This window comes from Trichomycterus rosablanca, chromosome 27 (genome assembly GCF_030014385.1).
Source record: "Trichomycterus rosablanca isolate fTriRos1 chromosome 27, fTriRos1.hap1, whole genome shotgun sequence".
In the NCBI taxonomy this organism is placed as follows: domain Eukaryota; kingdom Metazoa; phylum Chordata; class Actinopteri; order Siluriformes; family Trichomycteridae; genus Trichomycterus; species Trichomycterus rosablanca.
In genome coordinates this window covers 12,451,939-12,479,100 of record NC_086014.1, presented here as the reverse complement: position 1 = coordinate 12,479,100, position 27,162 = coordinate 12,451,939, and the positions used below count along the sequence as shown (strand labels likewise).

Here is a 27,162-nt window from a genome sequence, read left to right as displayed (position 1 = left end):
GCTGTACATAAGGCTTCCAAACATTTATATAAAATATTATATACACTTATTATATATACTATTTATTATGTATATTATACATATTATTTATTAATAATTATGATTTCATTTGACCTATTTGGACATGCTGCATGCTAGCACACACCTCCTTGGACACGTGTAAAGCCTGACTTCAGTCCTATTAAACATGTGTAGGATGAATTGAAACATCAGTTACTAGCTACCTGTTTATGTCCCTCATGCAAAGAGCACAAATTCTCCCAGACACACTCAAAATATTTGGGGAATCTTTTTTTTTAAAGAGTGGATGCTGTTAGAGCTGCAAATACAGACTCCATACTGGGGACTGTCCACTAAGCTTTCGGTCAGGTGTTGACATGTGTTGGGGACAAAAATCTGAATCATTTCTACTACAGCACTTTCTTATCTTTTCTATTAAATTTTATTATATGTCATGAATGTAACCAAAGTGTAAAACATGATGTTAAAATCCTAATAATAATAATAAACAAACATTCTTATTATATTAAACTTATGTTTCACTCTTCATTTTAATTATGCTAATATAATTTGTTTAAAAATATTTAAAAAATAAAGAAAAATGCTAAATTTTGCACTATACTTGCACCTATGGTCTTTGATTTCCACCACATGTCATCAGAATTGACATAAAACTGAATTTATTTGTGTGTTTAATTTTTCAGAATTAAGGGATTGCAGGGATCGTAAGAATGAATCCTCAGCAGCGGGTTGCCGCTATTGGGACGGATAAGGAATTAAGTGACCTGCTGGATTTTAGTGCAGTAAGTGTGTTTATCATCATTTAATCTTTTATATCAGAAAGTATTAAATAGGCCAGATATATAAGTCAGATATTAAAGGATGGTCAACTGGAGATAAGTCATAATTTGTAAATTGTGTTATGATGTTGATTTATTACAGTATCAATAATGTATGGTCATTTAGCCCAACTCTGGTAGGCTGTTTTATGCTAGGCAATGATTTATACATTTGTTACAAGTCTGTTATAATTATATAATATTTCTTTACACTTTTTAAGTATTTTTGGTAATATGTAAAGTCATTTTGAAGCACTAATTTGTCTGAAAAGTGGTCTGGTGGTCTGGTGTGTGATTGAAACCATTTTGGATGCTTGCCGAATCATGTGAATATGTGATCCGGGGTCGGGTATCGAGTAACTTGGTACTAACTCAACAAAATATTCATGTTTACAAGTTGGTGGCGTTTGGGTTTAGATTTAATTTAACAGGACAGAAAACCTTCTCTAGCCAAAATATGTTAAAATAAAGAGGGTTTCCCCACTTGGTGCTCAAAATGTATTGTCTTTTACATTGATAACAAGTGTCTAAAACCAGTTCAACAAAATAGGAAAGGCTGATTGGTTGACGATTTTGGTGTGGAGGAACTTGAGTGGCCTGACCTCAAGCCTATTCAACACCTTTGTACTTAATTTGAACGTTGTAAATCAGGTCTTTACTTCCAAAACATCAGTGTTCGACCTTACTAATGCTCTTTTGACATAATAGGTACATATTCCACTCGACACACTCCAAAATTTTATTGAAAGGTTTCCAGGAAGAATGGAGGCTGTCGTAGCTGCAAGTAGGGGCAAATCTCTCACACATTAATGCCAATAGTTTTGAAATGATATATCCAATAAGCCAATGGTTTTGTTTCTACATACTTTTGGCCGTAGAGTGTACGTTAAGCCACTGAAGCATTATTAAACATCACCAATGTTTCCATAATAATTTGTGTGTCTCCTGTAGATGTTTTCACCGCCGGTGAGCAGTGGGAAAAACAGACCTACGACTTTGGGAAGCAGCCAGTTCAGTGCATCAGGTACATCGTCTCTGAATTTTCTTAATGAGACCGTGTCTGGTCGTCCGTGTTCATGTGCCTCTGCAGTAAGGTGCATTTTTACTGTGGTTTGATTGCTGCCGGTAAACCAGATATATTCCAGATGTGTCTGAAGGTGTTTCTGATTTTGTTTGGTTGAGGTTAATGAGGAGCCGGTGTTTGGTTCATAGTGATTTTGTTTTTTTGTGGGTGTTGTTTATTTCTTGTTTGGAACACACATTTCAAACTCCACCTGAGACTGACTTGGAACAGGTTGTAAAAATGTTCAATTTGTCATTGTTTTATTTCATGTTTTATTTATATGTCTAATGGTGTCATCAAAAACAAGCTGTCACCTAGGTTTTGTTGACACATTGCAGGTTACGTTCATGCATTTTTGCTGTTTGTGCCAAATTCTGACTCTATTTGCATGTTGCAGCAGAAGTGGGTATTCAGTAGATAAGGCAGTGACTCAGGTCTGATGATTTTATGCATTTTTCTGTTTGTATGATGAAGTCAGTGTTTGTGGTAAAGGCAGTACAGCATGTTATACTACAGTGCACCTTTTGTGTACTGTACATTTTTAAACAGCTATAAATGACACATTATCCCTGTTTTTGCAAGACGACTAAGTCATGCTCTGTTTTGTCTTTGTCCTTTTATCCAAAGACCGCATTCTGTGTTTGAAATGCGTGTTAGTCGATGTTCTGTGTGTTATTTGAAAGGAAACCTAGTGACTGAGTGATTTTGAAACTACTAAAACGTTTATTGAGCATGATTGTGAGAACCTTATTTTTTTGCCATGATCGTGTCATGATTTAACCATAAAAGGGACCAAAATAGAACTGTTTACGTAAAGCTTTTTGTATTGTTTAGTATAACAGGAACTTGGGGTGGGCAACCCAGCCACAATCCTTCATCACTTCTTTGTTACAGGCCTGTTATTCCTAAAATGTTATGCATGTTTGAGGACTGTGAGAGCTTTTGGATACTGTTGAACCCTTTTGCTGCCAAATGGTTGAGAACTGCTACTTTAAACTGGTTTATTTGTTGTGTAATTTTGTTGTGTAAGAGTTATATTTGCTGGAACGTTAGTTGAGATGTTTCTAGATACAGTGCTGTTTTACAAATGTTTTGGTTTATTTTTTGAGACACAGCCTGGATTTGTGAGATGTTAAGTGTTGGTGACTAATAATCGTGTTAGGTGAGGTCCCTTAATCTGCCCTCTGGTCTCAAAATGACAAGCCATCGAGTCGTGTGGTGTGCAGGTTAACACAATCCAGAGTTGTGAAATGTGCACCAGGCCTTGGTGTTTGTCAGGGTTTTTGCTGATGGGAATTTATTCGTATTTTTATGGCTTTTTACATACTGAAGTGTAAGACTTTTGTGAGAGCTGTGTGATCCGTGTACCTCGGGCTCATCTGCAGGTCAGCGTGGCATGTATCACCTGTGAAACAACACAGTTCTCTTTTGTTTTACATGCCACAGTTAGTCTGCATGTCCTGGTTACCATGTATAACACCTAACACCTTAAATGCCCTCTTTACTGAAAGTAGTGAATTTAGAGCCATTTAAGACATTTAAGTGTCATGATTGCATGCTTTTAAATACTAAAGCTAATATTAAATAGAAAAATAAAACTGCTTTGCAGCGCAGAGATTTCAGATGTGGCAAAGGAGCATGTGAGGCAAAACCAATCAAAGGCTTCTCATTGCTTTTACTTTTTACATTGATGATTCAATGATTAATGAAACAATTGATGATTCTCTCATGTTAGTGCTAGTTTATTTTAAAATAGATTATTATTTCAAATATACTCTACATCTAAAACTAGCAAACTGTAGCTTTTAGCAGTTTCTGTTATTTAAACCACCCGGATACATTTTTGTGGTCCGGAAGCCATGGTCTCCTGAGACACCCGCTGCTAATTTCAACAGTTTGCTGCTTTCATATGTCAGAATTTTTCTTGTATGGCATAAATGTGTACATCTATTAAAGACAAACTTCATTCTTAACTCTTAATGAAAGAGAATTTTAACATGCTGTTATTATTAATGTCAGCAAGACGCAGGTCCATGAATAGGTCCAGCCATAACCACGGTTTTATTTCAGTCTGGCTCGTACTTTTAACAAGTTTGGGCAGCGTTTGACTCGATAATCCCAGTCTGAAGCAAGGGGATGTACAGAGGCCAGATCATCTCACTTTATGAGAGATGGACAGTCCACCGCATTCCAATTTCATTACATGTCTGACCCATAAGTCGCTCTGTATGTGGAAACAAGATTAAGCTCCAGTGAGCTTAAATCAGAGCTCAGAATTGAATTTGAGAGTTGCAGCTCGGGAATGGGCACCGAAATGTTAATCAGACGCATCCGTAACGCCTCTTTGGCTAGCAGTAGCCCTCCGAGCAGAGGTTATTCCCTTCTCTGATTCTGATGTGAACCAGATCGTTGAATATTGCATTTATTTTCTATTTGTCTACTTTAGTTGACATCCACCCCTCTTGAATGAGGTCTCGGGGTCAGCGTGAGAAATGAATGTTTTTAGAATGAGGTCAGAATCTTGGGAAATATGGATATTCTAATACATGACCAATGATGCCTTGTACATACTGGCATACACAGAAAGCTGATGTTAAACAAATACTTCAATATTTCAGCTCGATTTGTTTTATCAGCCATTTTTATTGGCAAGCTTCATTGACAAAAATTTCAATACATTTACTGAACTAGAAACAAAATACATCAAACTCAGTGACAAAAGTTTAACATCAGTTTGGCAGTTTTAATAAATTTTTAAGTAGCACAATTTTGTTTATTTTTTTCCTGAATTTAGTCAAATGTTTTTATATTGTACAAACCTAATTTCTGAGACTTTACTGTTAGGATTATTTTACATGGTAAATTGGTCGTGCACTGTAGATGCAATGAACAAGAAGTAGGTTTAAAAACATTAAAGTCTTAATTTAACCAGGACGTAGAACAAAAGAACCACGCTGGCTTACTCAGCTCTTCCTACTAATTACAGCTCTGCCCCAAAGCCAGCAGCGGTACAGTGAGGATCGCTGCCTCTAATGACTAGAAAATATTCAGGCACTTATTCACGTTCTAGGTTCAGTAAGGCTGAGATTCAGCAGCTTTTACTTGAAAATGTAAAAGAAGATTGGCCTAAAGTGAATGAATAATGCCCTCTTTTTTGATCAGTCTGATTCCTCATGGGTGAGGAGACCCATTTGGGATGATTTAAGTAGGCGAACTGAAGGGCATAAGGAGCAAAGTTGATTTTTTTGGGGTCAGCGGTCTTTGTCCTCAACTAACAGATAAGAAGCACAGAAGACCTTGGAATTAAAATTTCTTATGCTATGACTTGTGTAGAGGGAGCTAGGAAAGAAAGCCAGCACAAGCTTTGGGGTGGTGCGGGACTGTAAAAAGTTTGGGAAGCACTGCTTTAATGATAATAAATAAACGCTGACCTTTACTGTGTACACACCTGCATCTACTGTTATTGCAATACGCTCTAAAGATCAGTGGTGGCCTTGTGGCTATTTGATGGGAGCTGTTTAGTGTTGCAGAGGTTGATGTGCAGTCGGAGTCGACCTCTCCTGGCTTTATTAAGAAGGTCTGGACACCAGCTCACCTGTTTGTGTTTGCTCACTGCAAAAAAAAGTTTTCCCGGCATGAAACGATAAGGTCTCGGCTTGGCCGCGCAGGTGCTGAAGAGCCCCAGAACGAGATGGCATGCCGTGCAGACTTGCACTCGGCCAATAAGCACGGTTAGTACACGCTAGCTGTGATTGTGTCTCTCGCACACTGCCCTTCACTTGTGCACATTCGAACACTCAGTAAGCCAGCCGGCCGAGCGTGGCGCAGAGCGTGACCCAGCGCTTGATGCTTTTATCAGGATTTCCATTTTAGATACAGAAAATGCTGATGAGGAAAAGCCATTGTAGTGAGAGCACTCGTCCCCAGCAGTGGCCGACTCAGCCTCGCCTATGTATAGATTTTCCCAGCAGCACATTTGCACTTAACTTGGTCTTATATATTTTATTTAGGTTCAGAAAACATTTTCTCTTACTCTTTTCCATGCAGCAGCAGGACATATCAGTCGAATTAAAGTTAAATCTCTTCTCTTGAAAAAGACTGGAGGATTAGTGTTGACCACTGATTTGTTTCTGGTTTTAATTTGTCCTTGAAGGATTTAAAGTAATAAAGATGATGGGTGCGGGTTAAAGCTTTTGTAAAGCATTCAGTGTTAAATTGGTGCAGCCGTGTGCTTGTTTGTTAATGTTGTCACTCTTTATCGAGAGGAGATTTTCCTTCAAGCTTTATTACTTTACACTAAATACATTTATATTGTTAGCACGTTGCATGGTGGTAAAATATGCCATCCGGGGTTCAAATCTCAGCAGTGCTGTCAGTCGTTTAGTGTGGCTCCCAGTCCCAGTCCCAGTCCCAAGCCCGGATAAAAATAAGGATGGTTAGATGGACATCCGGTATAAAAACTGTGCTGAATCATCAACGCAGTGCAGAATAATTGGTGATACGATTCACGATACTGGTGATGATTTTGTCCTGATTTTTTTAAACAAAATGAAATTGAGGACAGATTATGACAAAGTTTCCTTTTATTATTTCTCTTAAAAAAGAAAATACTGTATTTGTGCCAATCTTTTATTTATCTAAGTAATGAATGACCGTTTATTTCTGAGGTAGGTACAAACAAATCCCACATTATATAAATGAATGAATAATACAAATAAAGTGTCCTCACATAAATAAATTTGGCTGGAAAAGACTCTACCTGGCAACCTGGCAAGTGCCGTCAACCAGGCGATGTGAATGGCGCCAGCGCCCTCTGCTGTTTAAAGTGAATATCAATTAATTTTACATGAATTCTCGATTCGAATCGTGCCACATGTGCACCGATTTTAACTGTCTTGTGGTGCATCGTTACATCCCTGGTTGTGAATGTCGGAGTCATGAAGCATCTTCGCTAAGGCTGGGTGAACATGCACTTGGACTGACTTCCATGTTAAGGTCTCTGTGGCATTGGCATTTTTAATCCTATATTACTATATATGTAAAAGAAGACATGATGTGCTCTAACTGACCTTGTAATAGCTAGTGCCAAACTTGTACCGCATGCACTTATATGCGCTTTAAGAGCCTCCAGTGCTATTTAGTTTAAAACCCCACTATATTTTTATAGTCAAAGTCTAATCACAATCACAAATCAATGCTTTAAAATTATGGACACATGAGTGTTTGTAAAATGTGTGTCTATAATACTGAGATGCTTTTACTAACTCCTCAGTGTATTCTTCAGCCGTGAGGACTGGAGAGAGTTAATCGATAGAAAGCTCGCTTGCGTTATTCAGCTTGTATCATCTTGGCTCCTCCGTCCCTGTGACAGATGGGATCTCTGAGGGTACTGGTCATAAGCTTCCATTGGCTGTCATTCAGTTCATCGCATCATTAATATCAGCTTGTCATTTTCTGTTTTTCCTTATGACTTTTCTCTTGGCTGCTGAATGTTTTGTTTTGTCTCCTTGATAAACGTTTAAAGCTAGGATTAAAGAGAATGGCTGGCAAATGTAGGTGGTCTTGTCTAAGAGGAGTGCAGAGATTCTGATGCCCATTTGGCATCGATGTCTGCCAACCCCATCAGGACCATCAGAGATCCTGCATGCAGTGCCGTGAGGAGTGGTGACGTCTGAGCCACCCTCTACGTTGGCACATTACAGTTGTCCTCCTGGAAAAACTTGGCTGGTTTTATTGGTGGCCGATACAGCTAAGAATGATTTTATAGTACAGGTCAGACGTCAGTGCCACATTTATGATTTGGTTTTGTTATGTATGAATTCTCAGCCTGTAGTCTGTGGGCCATTTGCGACCTGTGAAACACGGAGGTGTGGTTCACGTCTGTGCTCCTTTGCCCTAATGTTTTTATAACACGTTAATAACATTAATACATATACATATTAATAACAATCAGAACTAGGATGCTTTTTTGCCAAGTATAGAATGTACAAAGAATTATTTCTGTTGTGGTGCCATGTAGGACACAAACACTCCCAGCGATGTGATTTCACGTACTGGTTACCGCACCATGAGAAATACAGCACCACATATTTGTGCATTGGCGAGATGTGATACGTACAATTTGCTGTCCACTTGCTTATGTAAACACGCTCGGTGTGCTTTCATATTTATATTAAATCCATTGATATGCACTGGCTGGTGTGAATGTAATCGGAGGTGGAGATTAAGATGGATGTGAAGAGCTGGTGGAGCGAGCACATTTGTTTGTGGTTGCGCTCAGGCCGGCTGATGAGCGATGCTGCACCAGTGTTAAAGCAGTCATAATACGCAGCTCTGATTAAACCCTACTAATGAGCAGCTCAATAAAAATAAATCTTTCTGATGCAATAAACACTGCCTTGATTGCAAGCACCCAGGGGTGTGATAGTGTAATTTTTTTTGTGTTTGATGTGCTCCCTGCACAAAATCTTTAGTTATTTGCATGTTCGTCTGATGAAGTAACAGGATGCGCTGATTTATTCAGGCCTCTCGGTGCGTCTTCTTGCCGTTCTAGACACCAGGGTTTTAGTTCGTGATCAGTTACTGTGTGAAAGAGACTGCACTACATTTAACAGCATAGTGATGCCTGTGCTGAATTCGATTCCATATTTAAGCGAGCAAAAAAATCACTTGAACACATTCCACAGAGCCCAAAGCCTTTTTTTACGAGGTAGATAAATTTCTCGTTCATTTGGCTGGCGCTCGGCGTCCCTCTGATGAAGCTCAAGGTTGGAGAAAGAGGCACCTTTCCCCCGTAAGCGATTGTGAGCATATGGCGGAGTGCAGCACAGGAAGGAAGTGTGGAAATCGCAGGGAATGAGAGTTTGGATTAATGCGTCTGAACTGGGCATGGCCAGACAAATCCAGCAGAACTGCTCTGCCAGGACCCCTCAAAGGCTCCGAATGAAGAGAGGGTGGAGAGAGGGGTAAAGGAACTTTAAAACCTCTGCCAATTTTATTTCAGAGACACTGCATTGGTTTCTCTATGGATCTTTATTAAGATTAATTTAAAGGATCACGTCCACCAGAAATCTTAAAAATAAAGTGATGTCGCAGTGCTGTTGAGTTTCTTTATGTGTTTGTATATTTTTACAGGTTCATAGATTGACAATATTATGAGTTTTTAGCTTTGGGCTTTTTGTTTATATGCTATATATTATAAAATAATGTATTATTCTATTTATTCATTACTTATTTGTCACCAACAGCTTCAGTCTGGTCAGGGTTTTGCTAGCAAACTGGGCATAAGGCAAAAATACACCTTGGAAAGGGCACCAATCCATCACACTTGCCAATGCACTGATACCTGGGAGGCATTTTACAGCAGCCAATCCACTTAGAGAGGTGTGAGGAAACTTAAGTTACTAAAAAATACTTATATATAGGTATAAATTATACGTATTCACACTTAGTCTATTAATAGCAGATGGTTCATCTTGTCTAGGTTTTTTGGAGGTGGGATGACATCTACAATAATAGTTTTAATTTTAAATATGTTTTTCCTGGTTTTAAGAAATATCCTGGCTGCGGCCCTGACCAGGATAAAGCGCTTTATGGAAAAACTGTATATGCAATATACATTCACTCTGCAGTTAAGCTATAGCTTATTTAAATAGAACGACCGTTCTTCTTTTTATGTGCCGGGTTTTTCCTGCCACTGAGCTGCACAGAATAGTCTTCTGTTTTGCATATGAGTGAATTTTTTCTCACACTTCCAAATCTGCTCTGCTTTTAGGTGGTTTTTCTCTTCTTCAGAGTCACCCAACTTTCATGTGTACTTCCTTTCATCCCCAGCTAGTGATGAAATTGTGTTTGATATGTGCCTGATGGGTAGAGCTTGTGTGTTTGTGTGTTAATGCAATAGCATTGATGTGTGTATGTGGGTGTAAGCCAAAAAGGCTTAAAGTAAAGTCGCAATTTACATTAATTTATATGTGAAAAAGATTGTGTTCCCAGATCTCAGCACTGCGTCTAGGAGCCTGTTTTGAACTGCCATGTACTTTACCCAGGCTGCCATGTGGTATTTTTTACGTTAGTCATTTAGTCAATCCGCAGTTGTTGAGTAACATTCAAATAAGTTGGCGGTCATCCTTGTCAGTGGAGAGTTGTTTTTCCTTCTGCTTTTCTGTAGCTTTGTTGTCCCCATGTGTCTGGTGCTTGACCTAGTTCTAATTAACCTACTGTCTTTAAAATGCTAAGGATAGAATCAGCCTGACGCTCACTGTATTGCCTTAGTCGAACCCTTATTTTCCCTCACTCAAATCTTTGGCAGCTGTAGCCTAGCAGTTAAGGTACTGGACCAGTAATCAGAAGGTTGCTGGTTCAAGTCTCACCACTGCCAGGTTGTCACTGTTGGGCCCTTAAGCAAGGCCCTAAACCCTTAATTACTTAGATTGTATACTGTCTCAACTGTAAGTCGCTTTGGATAAAAGCGTCTGCTAAATGCAGAAAATGTAAATGTTTGGTGTTTTAGGCATGATCAATAGTTTGTAGTTTATTTGTATTTTATACTGAGGTACTACTAGCGCTGTTTTTCCACCCAGTGGGTCCTATTACGAAAGGATGGTGATTGATTTATTGGCTATTTTTGGGCTACACCTATCATATTGTTAGTATAAATATATATTATTTATTACCCTCTTTACATCATCTTTACATGTCCGGTGTCATTAAAGTGCTAATAGTCCACCACCCATCTAACGGGAAGAAGGTGGTTCACTGGGTGGCATCGTGTACTAAGCAGTGTTAGATTTGTGTATGACGGGAGTCGTGTGTGTATGCTTGTGTAGTTGTTTGATGCGTGCATGATTAGAATAGTTTCGTTTTTGAGATAAGTACGAGTGTGTGTGTGTGTGTGCGCACAGTAGAGCTTGATGAGTGTATTTTACTGTGTGTGTTTGATATGTGTATAAGCAGACGTGTTTGTGTGTCCCGCAATGGGGCGCAGTTGTAAGAGTGACAGACAGCGCTGTGAGGCTGGTTGCAGTTTGGAAATTGGGATGCTGTCCTAATAAAGACGACGCTGCAGTCATGACAAACTCTCCTGCTCTCCTGCCAGCGTTCTTCATCAAGCCCCTGCCAGCATCCTGCACTTCACTTCACACCGCTGCTCTATTTTCAAGACACACTTGAATGCTCCTGTTCCCTCCCCCTCAGTTTTAGATTACTGTAATCCCTTTGTGTATATATATTTATTTTTTTATGCTTTACTGGGTTTATTTTAGACTTTCATTACTTTGAAATCAAACATTAAACTTATTTAAATGTTTAGATTTATATTACTGTACATTTAGGTCCTGACAAGCAGTGAACGACTTGAACGAATTGTAATGTCACACCCTGTCTCGTCCCCATATACCCAGTTAAAACTACCTACCAAAATTCATTTTACATTATAAATGACATGTTTTTAGTGATTAATGTGGTTAGATGTCACAGGCATGACATAATGATAACCCTGACATGAAATCTCTTTATTAATTTTGTTTGTCTCAAATATTGCAGATAAGCACAAAGTATTACAATCATTCTAACAGACCTGGTCAGGTACTTAAAATATGATGTTGCATTAGCAGAATGTAAGAAAAGATTCAGTGATAATTTGCTGGGGAAGGGCTTTAAATAGTCAAGAATAATTAGATTGTAATGGCATGTAACAGCAATGATTTATCTTGGCAACACAATTAATGTGAGATGATTTTTTTTACTTCATATGACTGTACATGTGGAACAAAAACAGTTTTGATTTTAGTGTGCGGCTCAGCTGTGCACGCCATGCATGATGTAAACCCACTACACCAGATTGAGCTATCTGTTTCTCTACTGTCTGCTGAAATTCATTTATTTGCATAAGATTAAGCAAAGCTCAACTTTTCTTTTTTCTTTTACCTGCTCTGTGACACACTTCCATAATCCTTTGTGCAGGAATTGGGCTTGTCTTAATAGACAAGGCAAAAAGCATTGTTTTACTGCACTGTGAGTGTATTATTATATTAGCTTTCATCATTATTTAGCCCTGTTCTCCTTTTTTTGTCCCAGATTAAAAATGAATTTAGCGTATACAGACTATATGTCTTATTCTCTCTTTATATAAGGCAGAACAGGATAGAAGATAGAATAGAAATGATCATTGGGCCGGAGCTGGCATCATTTTGTTCTCTTCACTGTGGGTCTGTATTGATTGCATCGCCAGCGTGGATCCCACAAGCCACGTCCGTCTGTCTTGCCAGTGCAGCGCTCTCACTTCACGTCAATTCTGCGAGCAGCAGGTCCCATGAAATGACGCGACCCTTCACTGATGTCACGCCTGGCTTGTGCGTTTTCACAGTGGTGACCGGCGGTGGTCAATCAAAGCTGTGACTGTGTTGCTGTTTTAGGGCCACTCATTTCTGTGAGTAATTGCCCCGTTTGTGCTTTTCCCCCCTGTTCTATGCATCTGACACCTGCTGGGCAATTAAACCCCAGAAGAAATGTGGCCTCTGCCAAGACAAATATTTGCCTTCCAGTCAAGGTTGTGTTTTTATGTAAGGATATAAAGTGAACCAGTTGCCACCGTTGGGCCTCTGAGCAAGGACCTTAATCCTCAGTTGCTTGAATTGTGTTCAGTCATAATTGTTGTTTTGGATAAAGCTAAATTATACAACAGTTTTATGAACAGGTAACTTCTTGTATAAATGACTCAACCGTCTGTTTCAGTGCCTGTAACAGTAAAGCATGGGAAACAGGGTTTAAAACCATCTGTACATTGTGGTAGGAGAAGTTGTATTGTACTTGGACAATGTAAATACTTAATAAGGACGTTGTAAGTCTGATTTTTGCTGGGTTAATCAGCTTTCACTATAACCTTATGATTGTTAAAGAACTGCTAGTTGATTTATGGCATTTTATTTCAGGAACAAACAAAGTCCAAGGGGTTTTAATCCTGGAATAATGACTAAATATTGAAAATCTGGATTGATTACAAGTCAAATCAAAAGAGAAAACGAAATGTTAAATAAGAATCAACCATGCCTACTAGGCACAGAAATAGGAAAGACAAAGATTTGCTCATGAGGAAGAACCCATGCCAAGTTAAATCCATATTTAAATCTGGCTCTCAACAGACACTGCATGTAAATGAACGTTTTCTGGCACCGACGAGAGCGCAGAATCCGAGGCAGTTAGGTAGAAGCGCTTAGGCGTGCATAATTTGCATTTATTTTGGAGCTGATTTTCATAATTAAGCATGGAAAAATTAGGCCTTTGCAATAATGATGAAGATATAAAGACCTGTAAGATTCACATTGAATGGTGTTAGCAGGGAAGCAGGATCACAGTGTGTGCTGCTCAACAAGGCCAGGCGCTCGATCTGTAAATACCACAGCACTGCCTTCAGATAAATCTGATTATCAATAACTCTGTGATATTGATGTTTGTATGAGGAGTGGAATTATATTAACTGCAAGAAAATCTGGGCTCAAACAGCATTAAAGGCAGAGCAATATGGCAGAACATTTTTATGAAACGTTTTGAACGTGTGTTTATTTATTCAGTCATTTATCTTTTATAACAGCGATATCCTGGTGAGGGTCGCAGTGGGTCTGAAGCCTATTCCTGGAACACTGGGTGCAAGACAAGGACGCTGGACCAAAACATCATTAACATCATTAACATCCATAATTTAGAGCTTGGGTGTTGATACAAAGCCATGTCTTGGATTGATGTGACAGTCCTGTAGCCAAGCTTTAACGGTATGATAGCGTCATGTCACACAGGAACGCTCAGTTCTACAACTGTTACACATCAACCTGAGCTATAAAAATAATTCATGGCCTCAGAATGTGTCTGGTGTACAACAGCTTTTAAATATATGCTTCAACATCCACTTTTACTGCATGACCTTGGCGTCTGGAGCCGCCTGACTTACCCCTTTGTATTTTGGCATGTATATAAATTGAGCGACTGACTCATAGTAGAATAAACCATGGAAAGGGGGAGTTTTCTGTCCCCCTATTTCTCTCTTTCGATATCTAGAGGAGTTGAACAACTCTTCAGCAACTTGTTTTAGCCAGAAATGAGTTGTTAGGTGAAATCTGTGTAACAGGTCTTTGTTTTTTACTTCGGACTGTGGTGTGCAGACTTGTGGCCAAAATTCCTCAGTGCTCCTCTGAGACGGACTTCCCTGTGAGGTCATTTCCTCTGCTGTAAATACAGAACACATGTTCTTTTCTTTTGACACATTCCAACTCCATCAGTGCATTAGTGACCTACTCAATTTTTTATTTTTAAGTCTGTGTGTGTGTGTGTGTTTATGCTTCTGTAATCTGATGACACCTTATTATCCATACATACAGCCGGAAAGGTTTGTATCTCTATTCAACGTAATGCCTAGCAACACGGTATGGCCAGAGGTGTGTGGTCACCTGACCATGAACTCGTTTTACATTCTATTCTAAAATCATGTTGCCTACAAAGTTTTGCAATAAAATTGAAAGCATGTAAATGTCTAGACTATTTAGCTTCACAATCAGAGGGTTCCTAATATACAGTAGTTTGGTAAGAGGAACATTTAACCAGGGGATGTGGGGATGGCTGGTTTGGTAAAGCTGACTAGATCATGTTTTATTATTGGTTTATTAGTGCTTTTTGTAATTGTCAAAGTGTCAAATTGCTGTGTCCGGCACCATGAATCACACTGCATTTGAGTTGAAAACATGTCTATGGTCCAGGAAGCAATTGCCCATCAACCATACTTCCTTTGCTTCACTTCAACGCTGAGCAAACCCCATGAAAATGTAAAGGATGTTAATGCTAAACACTAGTCGAACTGCTTGTTTGTAGGGAACAGTGTGATACTGATGGTAAAATGATGCTGAATGTTGATTTTAAGCCAAGTTTCAGTTTTGTTTTGTTAATTTTTGGTATTATATCCCCAATCCACTTGCATGGCTCAAGTGTGTCAAGGGTAAAGTCCTTGTCCTAGTTTGGGTCGAATGGGTCAGCGTTTTATTTGCAGGAATGCAAGCCGGCAGTTTGGCAGACAGTTGTAGATTGTCTTTGGCGTTAGATCAAATTTTACCCACACGTTCTGGTTGGTGTAGGCCCTCAGGGATCTCTTTAGCTCTCTTGTTTTCTCGCTCTTTCGTTGTTGTTTGTATGCAAATGAGCAGATCATAGTTGCTGTGTAGTCTTTAGCTCTGGTCAGCCAGGCAGTGCACGCTCAGACCAGAAAGATTTTACACAGCTTTAAGAATATGTGAACTTTACATTTATCATGTTTTTTTTATTATTATTTCAGTCATTTCTATTCAGTGCGATCTGTCCTGTAATCTGTATGAGAACTCGCTTCACAATTGGTTTAGTTCTCTTTGATATGTTTTGTATGTCATAACCGAGTAGAATCCAATGACGAGCAGCGTGCTCTGGTGAAATTACAGAGATGGATTATCAATAACTCACGGCAATATTGATGTTTTTTTCTGCTGCAATTTTCTGGCGTGTACATGAGACCGAGGAACGGAATGTTGTTACCTGCAACCAATATTGGCTCAAACAGCACAAAGACACACGGATTCATATATCTTTACCCAAAAGCCTTCATAAAATGCAATTTTGAGAGAACTAGATATTGTATTTGTTCATCACATACCAGATGTTGAATCTATTCAATTGTCAACCCCGTTATTTATTTATTTATATCTTTTTTGTTTTCTCTCTGTCTGTCTCTCCGAGAGCCGCGAGGCTGCATAAAATATGAGCTTCATCAGGTTTCAGTGCTCAGCTGTTTTGATGAGGTTGCGCTATACATCACTGCCAAATCTGAGCGGCCCAGTTACTCGGGTGCGAGCGCCAAGGCACACCGAGGAGCAACACGTTTCTGAGCGTGATTTATGTAAAGCTAAATAAATGACACACTAGCAGTTGGCAAGATGCTCGTAAAGCCCATGTTTTGAATAGAAGTACAATAGATTACTCACTGGACACGGCCGTGAGAATAGCGCTCTGAGTGAGCTTGTGTATTTTCATCTCTACCAGTCTTGTAGTTCTGTACACTTGTTTTGGTCTTTAACATACATGCTTTCTTTCCTAAGATAAACTATATGGCCAAAAGTATTTGGACACCTTGTTTAATTATTGAGTTTGGATGTTTCAGCCACACCCATTGCTAACAGGTGTATAAAATAGTACAGCAACACTAATAATGTCCACATACTTTTACATTACACACGATTTATGTGAAACATGGAAGTGATTGGGAACCTAGTTCGGATACGTGTCTCCATGGACTTAATAAGGTAACAGATTTTAATAGATGAACAGATTTTAACTAACATTTTCACACTATAATTCTAGGGCTCACTGCTATGTTCATGTCTTATAGGTCAGTGGACTGGATTAAAAAATAATACACAGTACTGGATTAGAAAAAAAACAGTATACAGTACTGTAGAGCACCGGCTGATGGACATGTGCATCTTTTTGTTGACAGGTATAGATGAGAGGACAACCGAGGCATCTTGGACCCCAGGTGGCCAGTCCAGCCCTTCGTATGACGAGTCCTCCAGGGTAAGACTGGTCTCTAGCTCTTATCTTCCCCCTTTTCTTGCTCTCAGTTTCCTTTTATTTTTTTATTTCCCAACAGCTTCTGTTCCTCTTATAATCCGTTGGTGTATGGTTTTGTATAGTGTATTCTTTACCCCTCAGATGATCTACCCAAAATCTACTGATTGGCTGAACATTAAACAAATGTTCACCTTCTTTGTGTTTAATTATAAAGGTTTGATAATTTGAACTATTTTCTGTTTTGGATGTGTGAATAGTATATATGTAACTAAACTGTTATCTGAATAGCAAAAACTGGAACTTTTTATCCCTAATTTTAGTTAGAAAGCATTATTATATATTAGATTTGTGATTGCAAAATTACATGTTAAAATTCTTTGAATAATTATTAAATATTTTCATCGTTTTTTAAGGTTTTCTGTACATTTGGAATAAGAAAGTGATGTATAAATAAAATTGCTCATTTTAGAGCCCACTTTAAATGATAATGATCGAAATCACTGGTATCGTGGGTAAAATCTGAAAGTGATGAGTGGTTACATTTTGAGGTTTGGGGATTCAGCTCTGTGTAATTGGAATGGAATCATGGATGCATTTCAGATCTGTGATAAGCTTGAATTTTCATGCATGCAAATGAAGTCAGCGAGGCTTAGGCCTTATTTCATTACACACACACACACACACACACACACACACACACAGGCATTGCATGCATTAATAGCAGAGTGTAAAGCGTATTCGTTTTCCTGTATTTGTTTGTTTGTCTTTAACACGTCGGTTTGTTCTCGGTGCCTTGTTTGAATTTCATTTAATGTCACTCTGCTGTCATGTCCCATCAGGGATCAGTCAAATGTCAGAGACTCCCTCGCCGTGTTACCTTGTTTATTTTACAATGTCCTTCCCCAGCGCACATCTACAGGCTCTATGGCTCTGGCCTTATTTGAATTATAAGTTGGAGATGCTTAAGATATCTTAGCTCTAGGTGCAGATAAATCAGAAATTCTGACATGGGGAAGGCTGGCCATCAATGAGCAGACAGCTGTTCTCTTCCACACACACACACACACACACACACTCACACACACCATCATATGTGACCACTATACCAGCATCGATGTGTTGTACTGTATGCTGCATTAACATAATCATTTATCACTGCCCAGGCATCTGACCTGGAATAATCAATGGTATTTTTACACCAGTAAACACAGCACAAAGCTTCCTCCTTCCTCCAAATCACCTTTTAGCTTTAAAGCCGAACTATTATGCATTAAAATCACAAACAGAAGCTTTTTTGTGTCAGTATGGAGTCAGGTTGCACGTTAAGATTTACATTGCATGATTTGAAATGATTTTTGCATCATATAAAGGTACAACTGTGCATCATTCTACACAGTTCTCCATTCATTATGATTAGCATGTTTTATTAGTGGATAAAATCTGCATTCTGACTGTTGAAGTGATTCTGCTCTGTGTTATCATGTTTATCTTTCTGTTCTACATAACTACCATTTTACTGCATCACATTGTTTTTCATTAAATCACTTATAAAGGCTTGTTGATAAGTGTTTTATATTTAATGGGATTCTATAAGCTCGTCTGTAATCGCTAACCAGTGGTGGTCGATTATCAGTTAAAAAATAGCAAAACTCGCATGCCTAGTTCTCAGTAACTCCTAGTGTATTGTACACGATTCTCAGCCCAGTTTTCCTGATGCTAATTTTGGGGAGGTGTTCATGTCAGCGAGCGCACAGTATAGTAACTAGGATGTGATTTGAGACACAGCCTTTGACTTACTTATTAAAGAAGTATCTTTCCTTGACTCTGTTTGCAGCTTGATATAGCGAGTTTGATGTTGTAGCCAAATGTTTTATGCAGAACTAAAGCAGTGCTATTCTGTTTTCTTTTTCTTCTGCCCACACAGTTTCTTTCTGCAATATTTTAGAAATGACTCTATCATGTGTCATTGATTAAATCTAATATGTTGTTCTTGGTTAATGATTGTTTAGTTCGCACTCCCCTGTGGGCACAGAATGATGATGACAAACATTTAGTAGCATATTGTGTTCTGTACAGCGATTCAGTGATTTTAAAGTTGTATTGTGTGCACTCTAAATTAAAACCTGTTGGTAATGTAAGTCCCCACTGGCTACAGGTGCAGTGGATGGAAATTAAAATAACAATGCTGGAGAATTTCTTTCATATCAATAAAAATGTCGTGATTTTTAGCTTCTAATCCTTACCTCACGTCCTTCTATCAAGCTTTGGTTATGCAGTCTAATTCTCTTTTTGGCCAAAGCCAGTCGTGTTTGAATAAACTGTATGTCGGGTGTACTGTTACATCTGGAACGTTACAGCAGGGCAGGCATGAGGGCTCTTACAGTTGGTCCTGGTCCTTTCTGTGTGTAGTTTGCATGTTCTCCCCATGTCTGTGAGGGTTTCCTCTCAGTCCAAAGACGTGTAATTGATGAATCGTGTGTAATCTGTAACAACCTGTTCTGTTATGAATGAAATCAAGTGTAAAACGTGACCTTGAAATTGTAATAAATAAATAAAGTATTAAATAAATATCCAGCTTTCACAAACCTCGCTATGATAACTAAACATTAAGAAATGAATAAATCGTCCTTTATAGAAGCTGTTGTCCTCTTGTGGTTTGTTCATGGAGTGCTATCAGAGAAATCAACCACAGGCGCTCGATAGCGGGCTGAGAATTCCCTCACCGTCTAAACAGCTTGTTGAAAATCTTATCAGCATCTTCCTGTGCCACAGCACTTGTGTGGAGCTTTACCAGAATCGTTTAATCTCTCATCAGATAGCCAAATATAGTCGAAACGAGCGGCTTTATTTATACGTTTCTTGCTTCAGCATGAAAAATGTCTCCTAACCTCAGTGGTATCATTTGTGCCACTTTCTGTGCATCTCAGCCTGCTATTTTTTGAACAAGCCAGAAAGATAAATCTCCTGTCTGCGCCCAGTTCTTTCTTTCTCGCCGAGCGAGAGTGTGATTAGTGGGCTGTGAACAGACTCCAGTCCCTGTGCGCTGACCTTGGCTGGCAGCCAGACTCTCGATACCCGGGCAGCCGTGGCCACAGTCCCCCACCCTTCCCTGACAGCCCGGTCCGTGCCCCGCCATCTCGCCGTGCCTCGTCCTGTCCGTCATGCTCCTATCGCTTGTCCCCAAGCCGTTAAAAGTGCAGGCTGGCGTGCACCTGGATGCTGGGCTTCAGCGCGGGAGGACTCTTTAAGCGGTGTGTCAGGGGATGGGGTCATCTGCCGAAGCGTTAGCCTGCATGCTTAAACAGTGATTTGACAGTCATTTAGCCAGGGCAGTGACAGTATACATATCACACACATCACACACTCACACACACACACACAGCGATTGAACAGTGTGCAGCCAGGAAGAGCCAGGCGAGCCAGGCATGATTGATGATCTAATGGTCCCAGAGCAGCACAGACCTCCTCCTGATCCCCCTAATTTACCTCATTCTACCCTTATACCGTCCTTTCCTCGATGTTGTCCTTTTCCTGCGCTCTGGCAGCTGTCAGCTCCAGGTCACACAAAGCTCTATGACCATAAAGATGTTAATTTTTGCTTAGATGTGGACGTAATCATTACAGTTTAACTGCTGAGTGTTGGACAAATGATCAAGATTAATGATTCAGGCATCTTTTGTCCTTTTACTTAACATTTTAACACTATTTTTAACTATTTTCTACTCAGTAAATGTGTTTGTCAAAATGTAGCATGTATTTACTGTGTCCACACAACTTGGTGGAAAAGGGGATATACACCCTTGCACACAATATTTGCATTGGCCTTCTGTGTCCCACCTGTAAAATAAAAGGTGTTTTCTATTGACGAGATGGATCTTGAAACTGAAATCTATTTTTTTTGCATTTTTTCCAGTTCTGATATACTGAATTCCCCTGTGCTTTATGGCTGTTGGCTGAGAAGTACAGCAGAACTACCTCACATGAAACTGGTGGCCACATCATTACGCCAGCCAGCTATAAGTGAGGAAGTGAATGTGACCAACAAAAGCATAGAAACAAACAGAAACCCTGTTTCTGCCTGCCAGCCTCCTTGCCGCCGTCTCTTCAGACCTTATGTTATTAGCCAGGCAGTTCAGGGTGTGATTAGCACAGACAACGGTGTGGCAGGAACGCAATATTAAACCTTTTGTGATTGCATCTGCACCAAACACTCCACTGCATTTAAAATTCCATCATCTGTTTACAGGAAAAAAGGTTAATATGATTTAATGTATTTCCTCCTCAGTCCATGATGAATGTGGTGGATACGAGCTGGGAGATGAAAACCCTTTAGAAAGCAGAGGCAGCGGCCGCTCTGGCCCTCCGGAGGGAGTTAATGTAGTTTGCGATTGCAGCGGCAGGCAGATTTTCACAGGGCCCGGGATTAGAACGGCTACAGAGACTCGTTTTATGGTGGGGAACCCTGAGTTTTAAAGTACCATACTGTGACCGATATTTAGAGCCAAGCCCCTGAAGCTGATAACGCTTATGAAAGGCCAGTGTTTAGCCGCAGAAGAAAGAAGAAGCGCGTGCGGTGGATTTGTGCAGGCAGACACCTGGCCGGGTACGATGAACTGCTGTTGACATCGAAAAATCTTAATGCAAACCTCATTTCTGGAAAATCTGGGACATTTTATAAAATGCAGTGAAACGAGAATGTGTGATTTGTTCGTTCTCATCAACCTTTAATTCACCGATAAAAGATTTTCAGTGTCTTGTTACATCCGTGTCTTTTGGCAAATATAAAGTCTACACATTGTTAACATTATTATACGTTATAATCGGTACTGCGGTGGTGCAGTGGTCTATTATGCTTGCCCACCACCGCTGAGATCCGGGTTCAAATTTCGGCTTTGTCATCGACTGGTCGGGTGGCTACACAGACGTGATTGGCTACGTCTTGAAGTTTGAGGTGGCTGCTGAAGCCCTGTGAACGATTGCCACCCTGTCCAGTGTATCTCTGCCTGCGCCCAGTGCTTCCTGACCCACCACAACCCTGACCAGGATAAAGTGGCTGATGGAAAAATAAAAATGACAAAATGAAATGTCCCAACTTTTTCAGAATAAGGTTTGTAATAATTATTGTTATTATTATTATTATTGTTTTATCTGCTTCTTCTACTACTAATAATACTAGTGTTGGTTTGAATACTTTAAGTACTAAAATGTGTATAAAATCCATAGTGGGTGTATTGTGATGTCATTGATTTCATTATGTATATAATGTCATATCGCTCCTGTTAGATGAGTGTAGAGTGGAGCTGTGAGGTAAAGCATCAGGTCATGCTTGTAGAGTTGATGTGCTGAATTAATCTAATTTGTAATGCTTTGTAATAGCCAGCGATTTAAATACTTTAATGAATGCACCATTAATTTTGCGCCTTTATGATTTCACACACGTTTTATAGACGACGTGTTGCCTCCCGGGCACCGTTCGCCCCTTTAATGAAATGCATCCAGGATCTTAAAATTGTTTGGTGTTAAAAAGGGGAAAAAAATCGATCGTTCCAGGGGACGGGTGACCAACTGCGCTAGCCGTTTCTGCTTCAGTAATTAGAGGAGTGTCATAGCACTCAATTAGCAGCGCCGGCTAATAATGTGCTTAATGCTGTGATCTCTTTCCCCCAGGGTTTTGCAGACAGCCCTCATTATGGTGATCACTTGAGTGACAGTCGATTAGTGCCCCATGAAGGATTGTCCCCGACACCTTTCATGAGCTCCAGCATAATGGGTGAGTATCCAAGGTGATTCTTGGCTTGTCCTTACCCTCTTACACCCTGTAGACAAGGACTGTCTCACGTTCGTCCTCGCACGATCAGTACGGCTTATATAGTGACGTTTTCTCGCCGTGTCTTCATGCCTCCGCGCTTCCCGTGCTGACGGTTCTCACAAGTTTCCCCCTCTCCCTCAGGGTGGACGTCACGCCATCAGTATAGTTTTCCATCACAAAAGACTTTCTTCTAGCTATCATTAAAAAAAAGCCAGTCGCCTCTTCCACTAGCACAGGAGAGCGGTGGGTGGGCGGGGGTCCCGAAACAAACAGCTGTGCAGAACATAATTTTCTCTCACAAACCGCTCAGGTCAGATGATTTCTGAGCTCTCTCTGTTCACTCGGTGGAGGTGTGTGAAAGTGACATGAACCTAAGCCCACTTCCCCTTTTTCACTCCAGATATATTTCAAAAAAATTTTTTTGTCCGAATCAATACTGGAGCGTCCGCTTTTGCTTGCACCAGTTCAGCCATGTGCTCATGAGAAATGCAGATTATTACATTTGTGTTAATTTATGCAGGTTTTTATGATTGCACAGTTTTATGGCCCTGGGCTGAAATCTTGACCTTTACTAGTGAACACTTTTCTGTTTCTCACACACAAACAGCTGTTTAAAGTGTTTTTATGGGACATGTACTGTATTGTTAGTGTATGTTGGCTTTTTATTTCTTGCTGTTAAGTATGTACCATAAAACATCTGCAATGGTAATTCAATCTATTGGGGCGGCACGGTGGCTCGGTGGGTAGCACTGTCGCCTCACAGCAAGAAAGTCCTGGGTTCGATCCCCAGGTGGGGCGGTCCGGGTCCTTTCTGTGTGGAGTTTGCATGTTCTCCCCATGTCTGTGTGGGTTTACTCCGGGTGCTCCGGTTTCCTCCCACAGTCCAAAGACAACGTGCAAGTGAGGTGAATTGGAGATACTAAATTGTCCATGACTGTGTTTGATATAAACTTGTGAACTGATGAATCTTGTGTAATGAGTAACTACCGTTCCTGTCATGAATGTAATCGAAGTGTAAAACATGACGTTAAAATCCTAATAAACAAACAAATGGAAAATGGTCTTAAAATCGCTGTCAGTGACATAAACAGTGTCTGTGTAACAGTTTATATTTATATATGTAGCATTTAGCAGACGCTTTTATCCAAAGCGACTTACAGTACTGTGACAGTATATTGTCTAAGCATTTGAGGGTTTAGAGCCTTGCTCAAGGGCCCAACAGTGGAAACCTGGCAGTGATGGGGCTTGAACCAGTAACCTTTTGATTACTAGTCCAGTACCTTAACCACAACTGCCCTGTTATTAACTGATTGTTGTGAGGCCAGTATGCATGGCAATTGAACTTTTTAAGTAATACTCAACATAATGTCCACAAAACATGGAATTGAACCATTAGAGAGTCTAATCTTTGGCGTTAACTGTGTGTTTTGTGTGAGCTGTATGTGGTTTAGATGATGCGTATCGTGTTTGATGCGTGATTAATGGATGACTGTGGCGAAGCGTCATATATCTGAGCTCATACCATCCTGCTCTGCTGTGGCGTGTTGGCACATGACAGCTTTATGGGATGCCAAATTCAGTGCTTTGTCGCTTCACCCTGGAGACCGGTTGCCATGCGAGGTGGCAAGTAACGCATAAGCGATGAAGAGACGACTGATACAAATTGTCAACCCTTGTACGAAGTAGCGACTGCGCTGGCGTGCACCATGTGTGTTTGAGTGGGAGGGGATATTTCCTTACTGAGTTCTGTGGATATAACGTTAATTATGCAAGTAAGTAGAAAAATACGGGAATGTTCACGAACAGTAACGTCAGGGCACCAGACAATCTGATAGTGCTGCTAAATTGCCGGTGCTTATCTGGCCGGGATTGGACGATGAGCTGAGGTCTTATCAAATTGAATTTCAGCAGCGCTATCTGGGATTTACATGGAATTTTGCATTTTGGAGAAACCTCATTAAAAAACTCAAAGAGCTTATTAGTTACTAATGAAAGAGCCTGACCCAGAATGAGAGGCGTAATAGAATTAAGAATCAGCGTTGTGCAGGAGACTCCCTGAAATGCATACTAGTGCAGGAACTGAGTGATTTTTTTAAAGTATATATAAAATTTTTTTTCTTGTGCTTTAAATATTTGAAGCCAGAGAGAGACAGAGTAGTTTAAGTGGTTTAGCTTAAGCTTTATCACTATGTCTTTATTTTCTTCAAGAAAAGGAGATTGTAGAATGAGGCTTCCGTGTTTTGATTTTGTGTTTTTACTGGCTTATTGGTTGTTGTGTTTAATTTAAAAAAAATCCCACTTAGATGATTTGCGTATTAATATTTGTAATTATAAAATGGACCGTTCTGTTCACACAGTCTGCTTACTTAACAAACACAACTTCCAGACCAGGCTTTGCTTTTAATACAGTGTTGCTGCAGCTTAAACCCCCTGATAGACGCCACACACACAAAGCCGTAGCTTCTACCCAGCTTTTATTCTCTTTAACTGCTCAATAAACACAAGTGCACAAAATATCATTTACATTTATTTTTATTTAATGTCGTCATTATCAGCTGCTTTATCCTGGTCATGGCTGTGAAGTGTCCAGTTTATTCAGGAAACGGTGAGCACAAGGTCGGAATACCCTGGATATACCCCAATCTTTTCTGTGTAGACGCCCGGCCGGCTGATAGCACCAGTGAGATTTAAACCCTGGTCTCGGCGGTGATGGGCTAGGTTAATAGACCGCTACCCCACAGGAGCACCTTATAATCTACATATCAATTATAGCTTATATTATGTTTAACAGGCTTTTTTTGTGCTTGATTTTAAAGCTTGTTACTTTTGTTGTTAAGTCAGTTACATTAGTTAAGATGACCTAAGTATTATTATTATTATTATTATTATTAATAGACTATACTTATAAAATAGACAAAGAAAGAAATCTGATATTTTCTGGATTCATCATTATTCACTAACTGATGCTTCATCCTGGTCCAGATCACACTGGGTCCAGTGCCACCCCAGTAACACTGCTGGATTGGGCTGGCACGCAGTTGAGGGCAGTGCACTGTTGCTGCGCAGCACTGACTCCACCAGCTATGCCTCTGTGCTGCCAAGAATGCAACTTTACAACATGATCTGTGACGGAAGCTTGTGTTACCAGGGATCCATTTTTACCTTGTAGGATTTAGAGTTGATTCCTCGTACACGTCCAGAGGTGTCCGGGCTAATGAAAATAGATTTGATTTAAGACCTGCTGGCAGGTTTGTGGACGTTGGGATTGGCGTGGGCATTGTTTATGTTGGTTAAATGTATAGGGAAATTTTGTCTGTCATTTGATTTGACGTTTAGCTGCCAGTTCTTTACCGGGTTGGATCTGTGCTTTTTCATTTTAGCTTTTGGGCATTTAACTTTATAAAAACATTTAACTTTATAAAAACATTTAACTTTATAAATGTATAATTTAAAATAATAACTTATTAGCAGAAAAGCCAGCAAAATGTTGTGTGTGTTTGTTGCTGTAATATTTGATCACACTTTATTAACCAGGCTTGGTGTGTGTGGCCTGGTTCCATCATTTACTCACATGAAGGATGGCATGTTGAAAGCAGGTTGAGGTTAGTCGAGGTCACCTATTGTGTATGGTAATGAAGTTGCTGGAATTTTTAGTGCCAGGCAGATGGCTGTTAATGACTGTTTATTTGACATAACGCTTTAATTAGAGTAACCAGCACAATACGCCGCGTGTCTTGAATTATGGAGATTCATTTAAAAGGTCATCTTTAGTTTAATTGTCATTTAATGGTTTTGCTGCAGCCTGCATACGACTAAAAAAGAGGACTCATTTTCCTGAACTTGATCTCAGTTCTGACACCACAAGCTGTTATGAATTAGATGTGCTCTGACTGTTACATTACAGGGGAATTGTTAGGCACTAATTCTCTGTACAGAGAAGATTGGGTGTGTTCCTGATTTCCAGAAGGTTAATGGGTGAAACTGCCAATTTATACCATGCCAATAGTTAGCAACATTACAAGATTGTAAAATCTTGGTCTGGGTAACAGTGCCACAGCTAATGAAGTGGGTACTGGTCACAGTCCTGGTACTCTGGTTCTTTCCTGCTATCCAAAAACATAAGGGGGATTGACTCTTGTGATTCGCTCCAGAGTGCCTAGCGTTTCTGCATGGTGCCGGACCCATTATGACCCTGACCAGGAGGAGACGTTTGTTAAAAATAAAAAAACAAATGAGCTATAATACATTAGATTTCTGAATGACTGTCACATGACCCATGAGCCACATGAACATGGACAGATTCTCTCTTACACTGTATTTACAGAGGCATCTAAAATAGCCAAGCATGTCTTTGGGAGGAAGATAATAACCAGAGCATCCCAGATAGTAACCAAAGGTGAGGATTGAACCCAAATCCCCAGGATCCACGTTGCTGTAACTCACCACACTACCAGCTGTGCCACCATGCAGCCATGGCGGGTTACATTTTTTTATATTTATGTATGGCTGTCACATCAGCAAGGCTGAGAGGCCGCTAGTGTGACAAAATGAACATTGAGTAACCATGTTGACCCCACTTAATTACGCCTCCTTTCATCTGAATTTCAAAGTGATATTCTAATACATGATGAGGGGTGTGTGTGTCCATGTCTTTGTGAGTGTGAATGCAGTTTCTTCCTGTGTGTGTGTGTGTGTGTGTGTGTGTGTGTGTGTGTGTGTGTGTGTGTGTGTGTGTGGTGATTATTCGTAGGATACGTCTTCCACTGTTTAGAAACCGTGTGTATGTTTGTCCATGAGGTCTGAGGCTGTTACGTAACGATGAGCGTATTTGAGTACAGGTTTTAAGCAATATTTAATAAGGCTTAATCCAG

The 27,162-nt window shown here is 39.9% G+C and overlaps 1 protein-coding gene across 1 annotated transcript in view; it reads left to right on the top strand.

Annotated features, from left to right (window-relative positions):
• The window catches only part of tcf12 (transcription factor 12), an 85,874-nt gene that overhangs the window by 1,865 nt on the left and 56,847 nt on the right, over positions 1 to 27,162 (top strand). Inside the window, exons 2-5 of the mRNA XM_062989235.1 lie at positions 705 to 803; positions 1,791 to 1,863; positions 16,409 to 16,485; positions 22,150 to 22,252. Of these exons, the coding sequence (XP_062845305.1) occupies positions 732 to 803; positions 1,791 to 1,863; positions 16,409 to 16,485; positions 22,150 to 22,252 (325 nt within the window). The 5' untranslated portion in view covers positions 705 to 731. The remainder of the gene's footprint in view (positions 1 to 704; positions 804 to 1,790; positions 1,864 to 16,408; positions 16,486 to 22,149; positions 22,253 to 27,162) is intronic.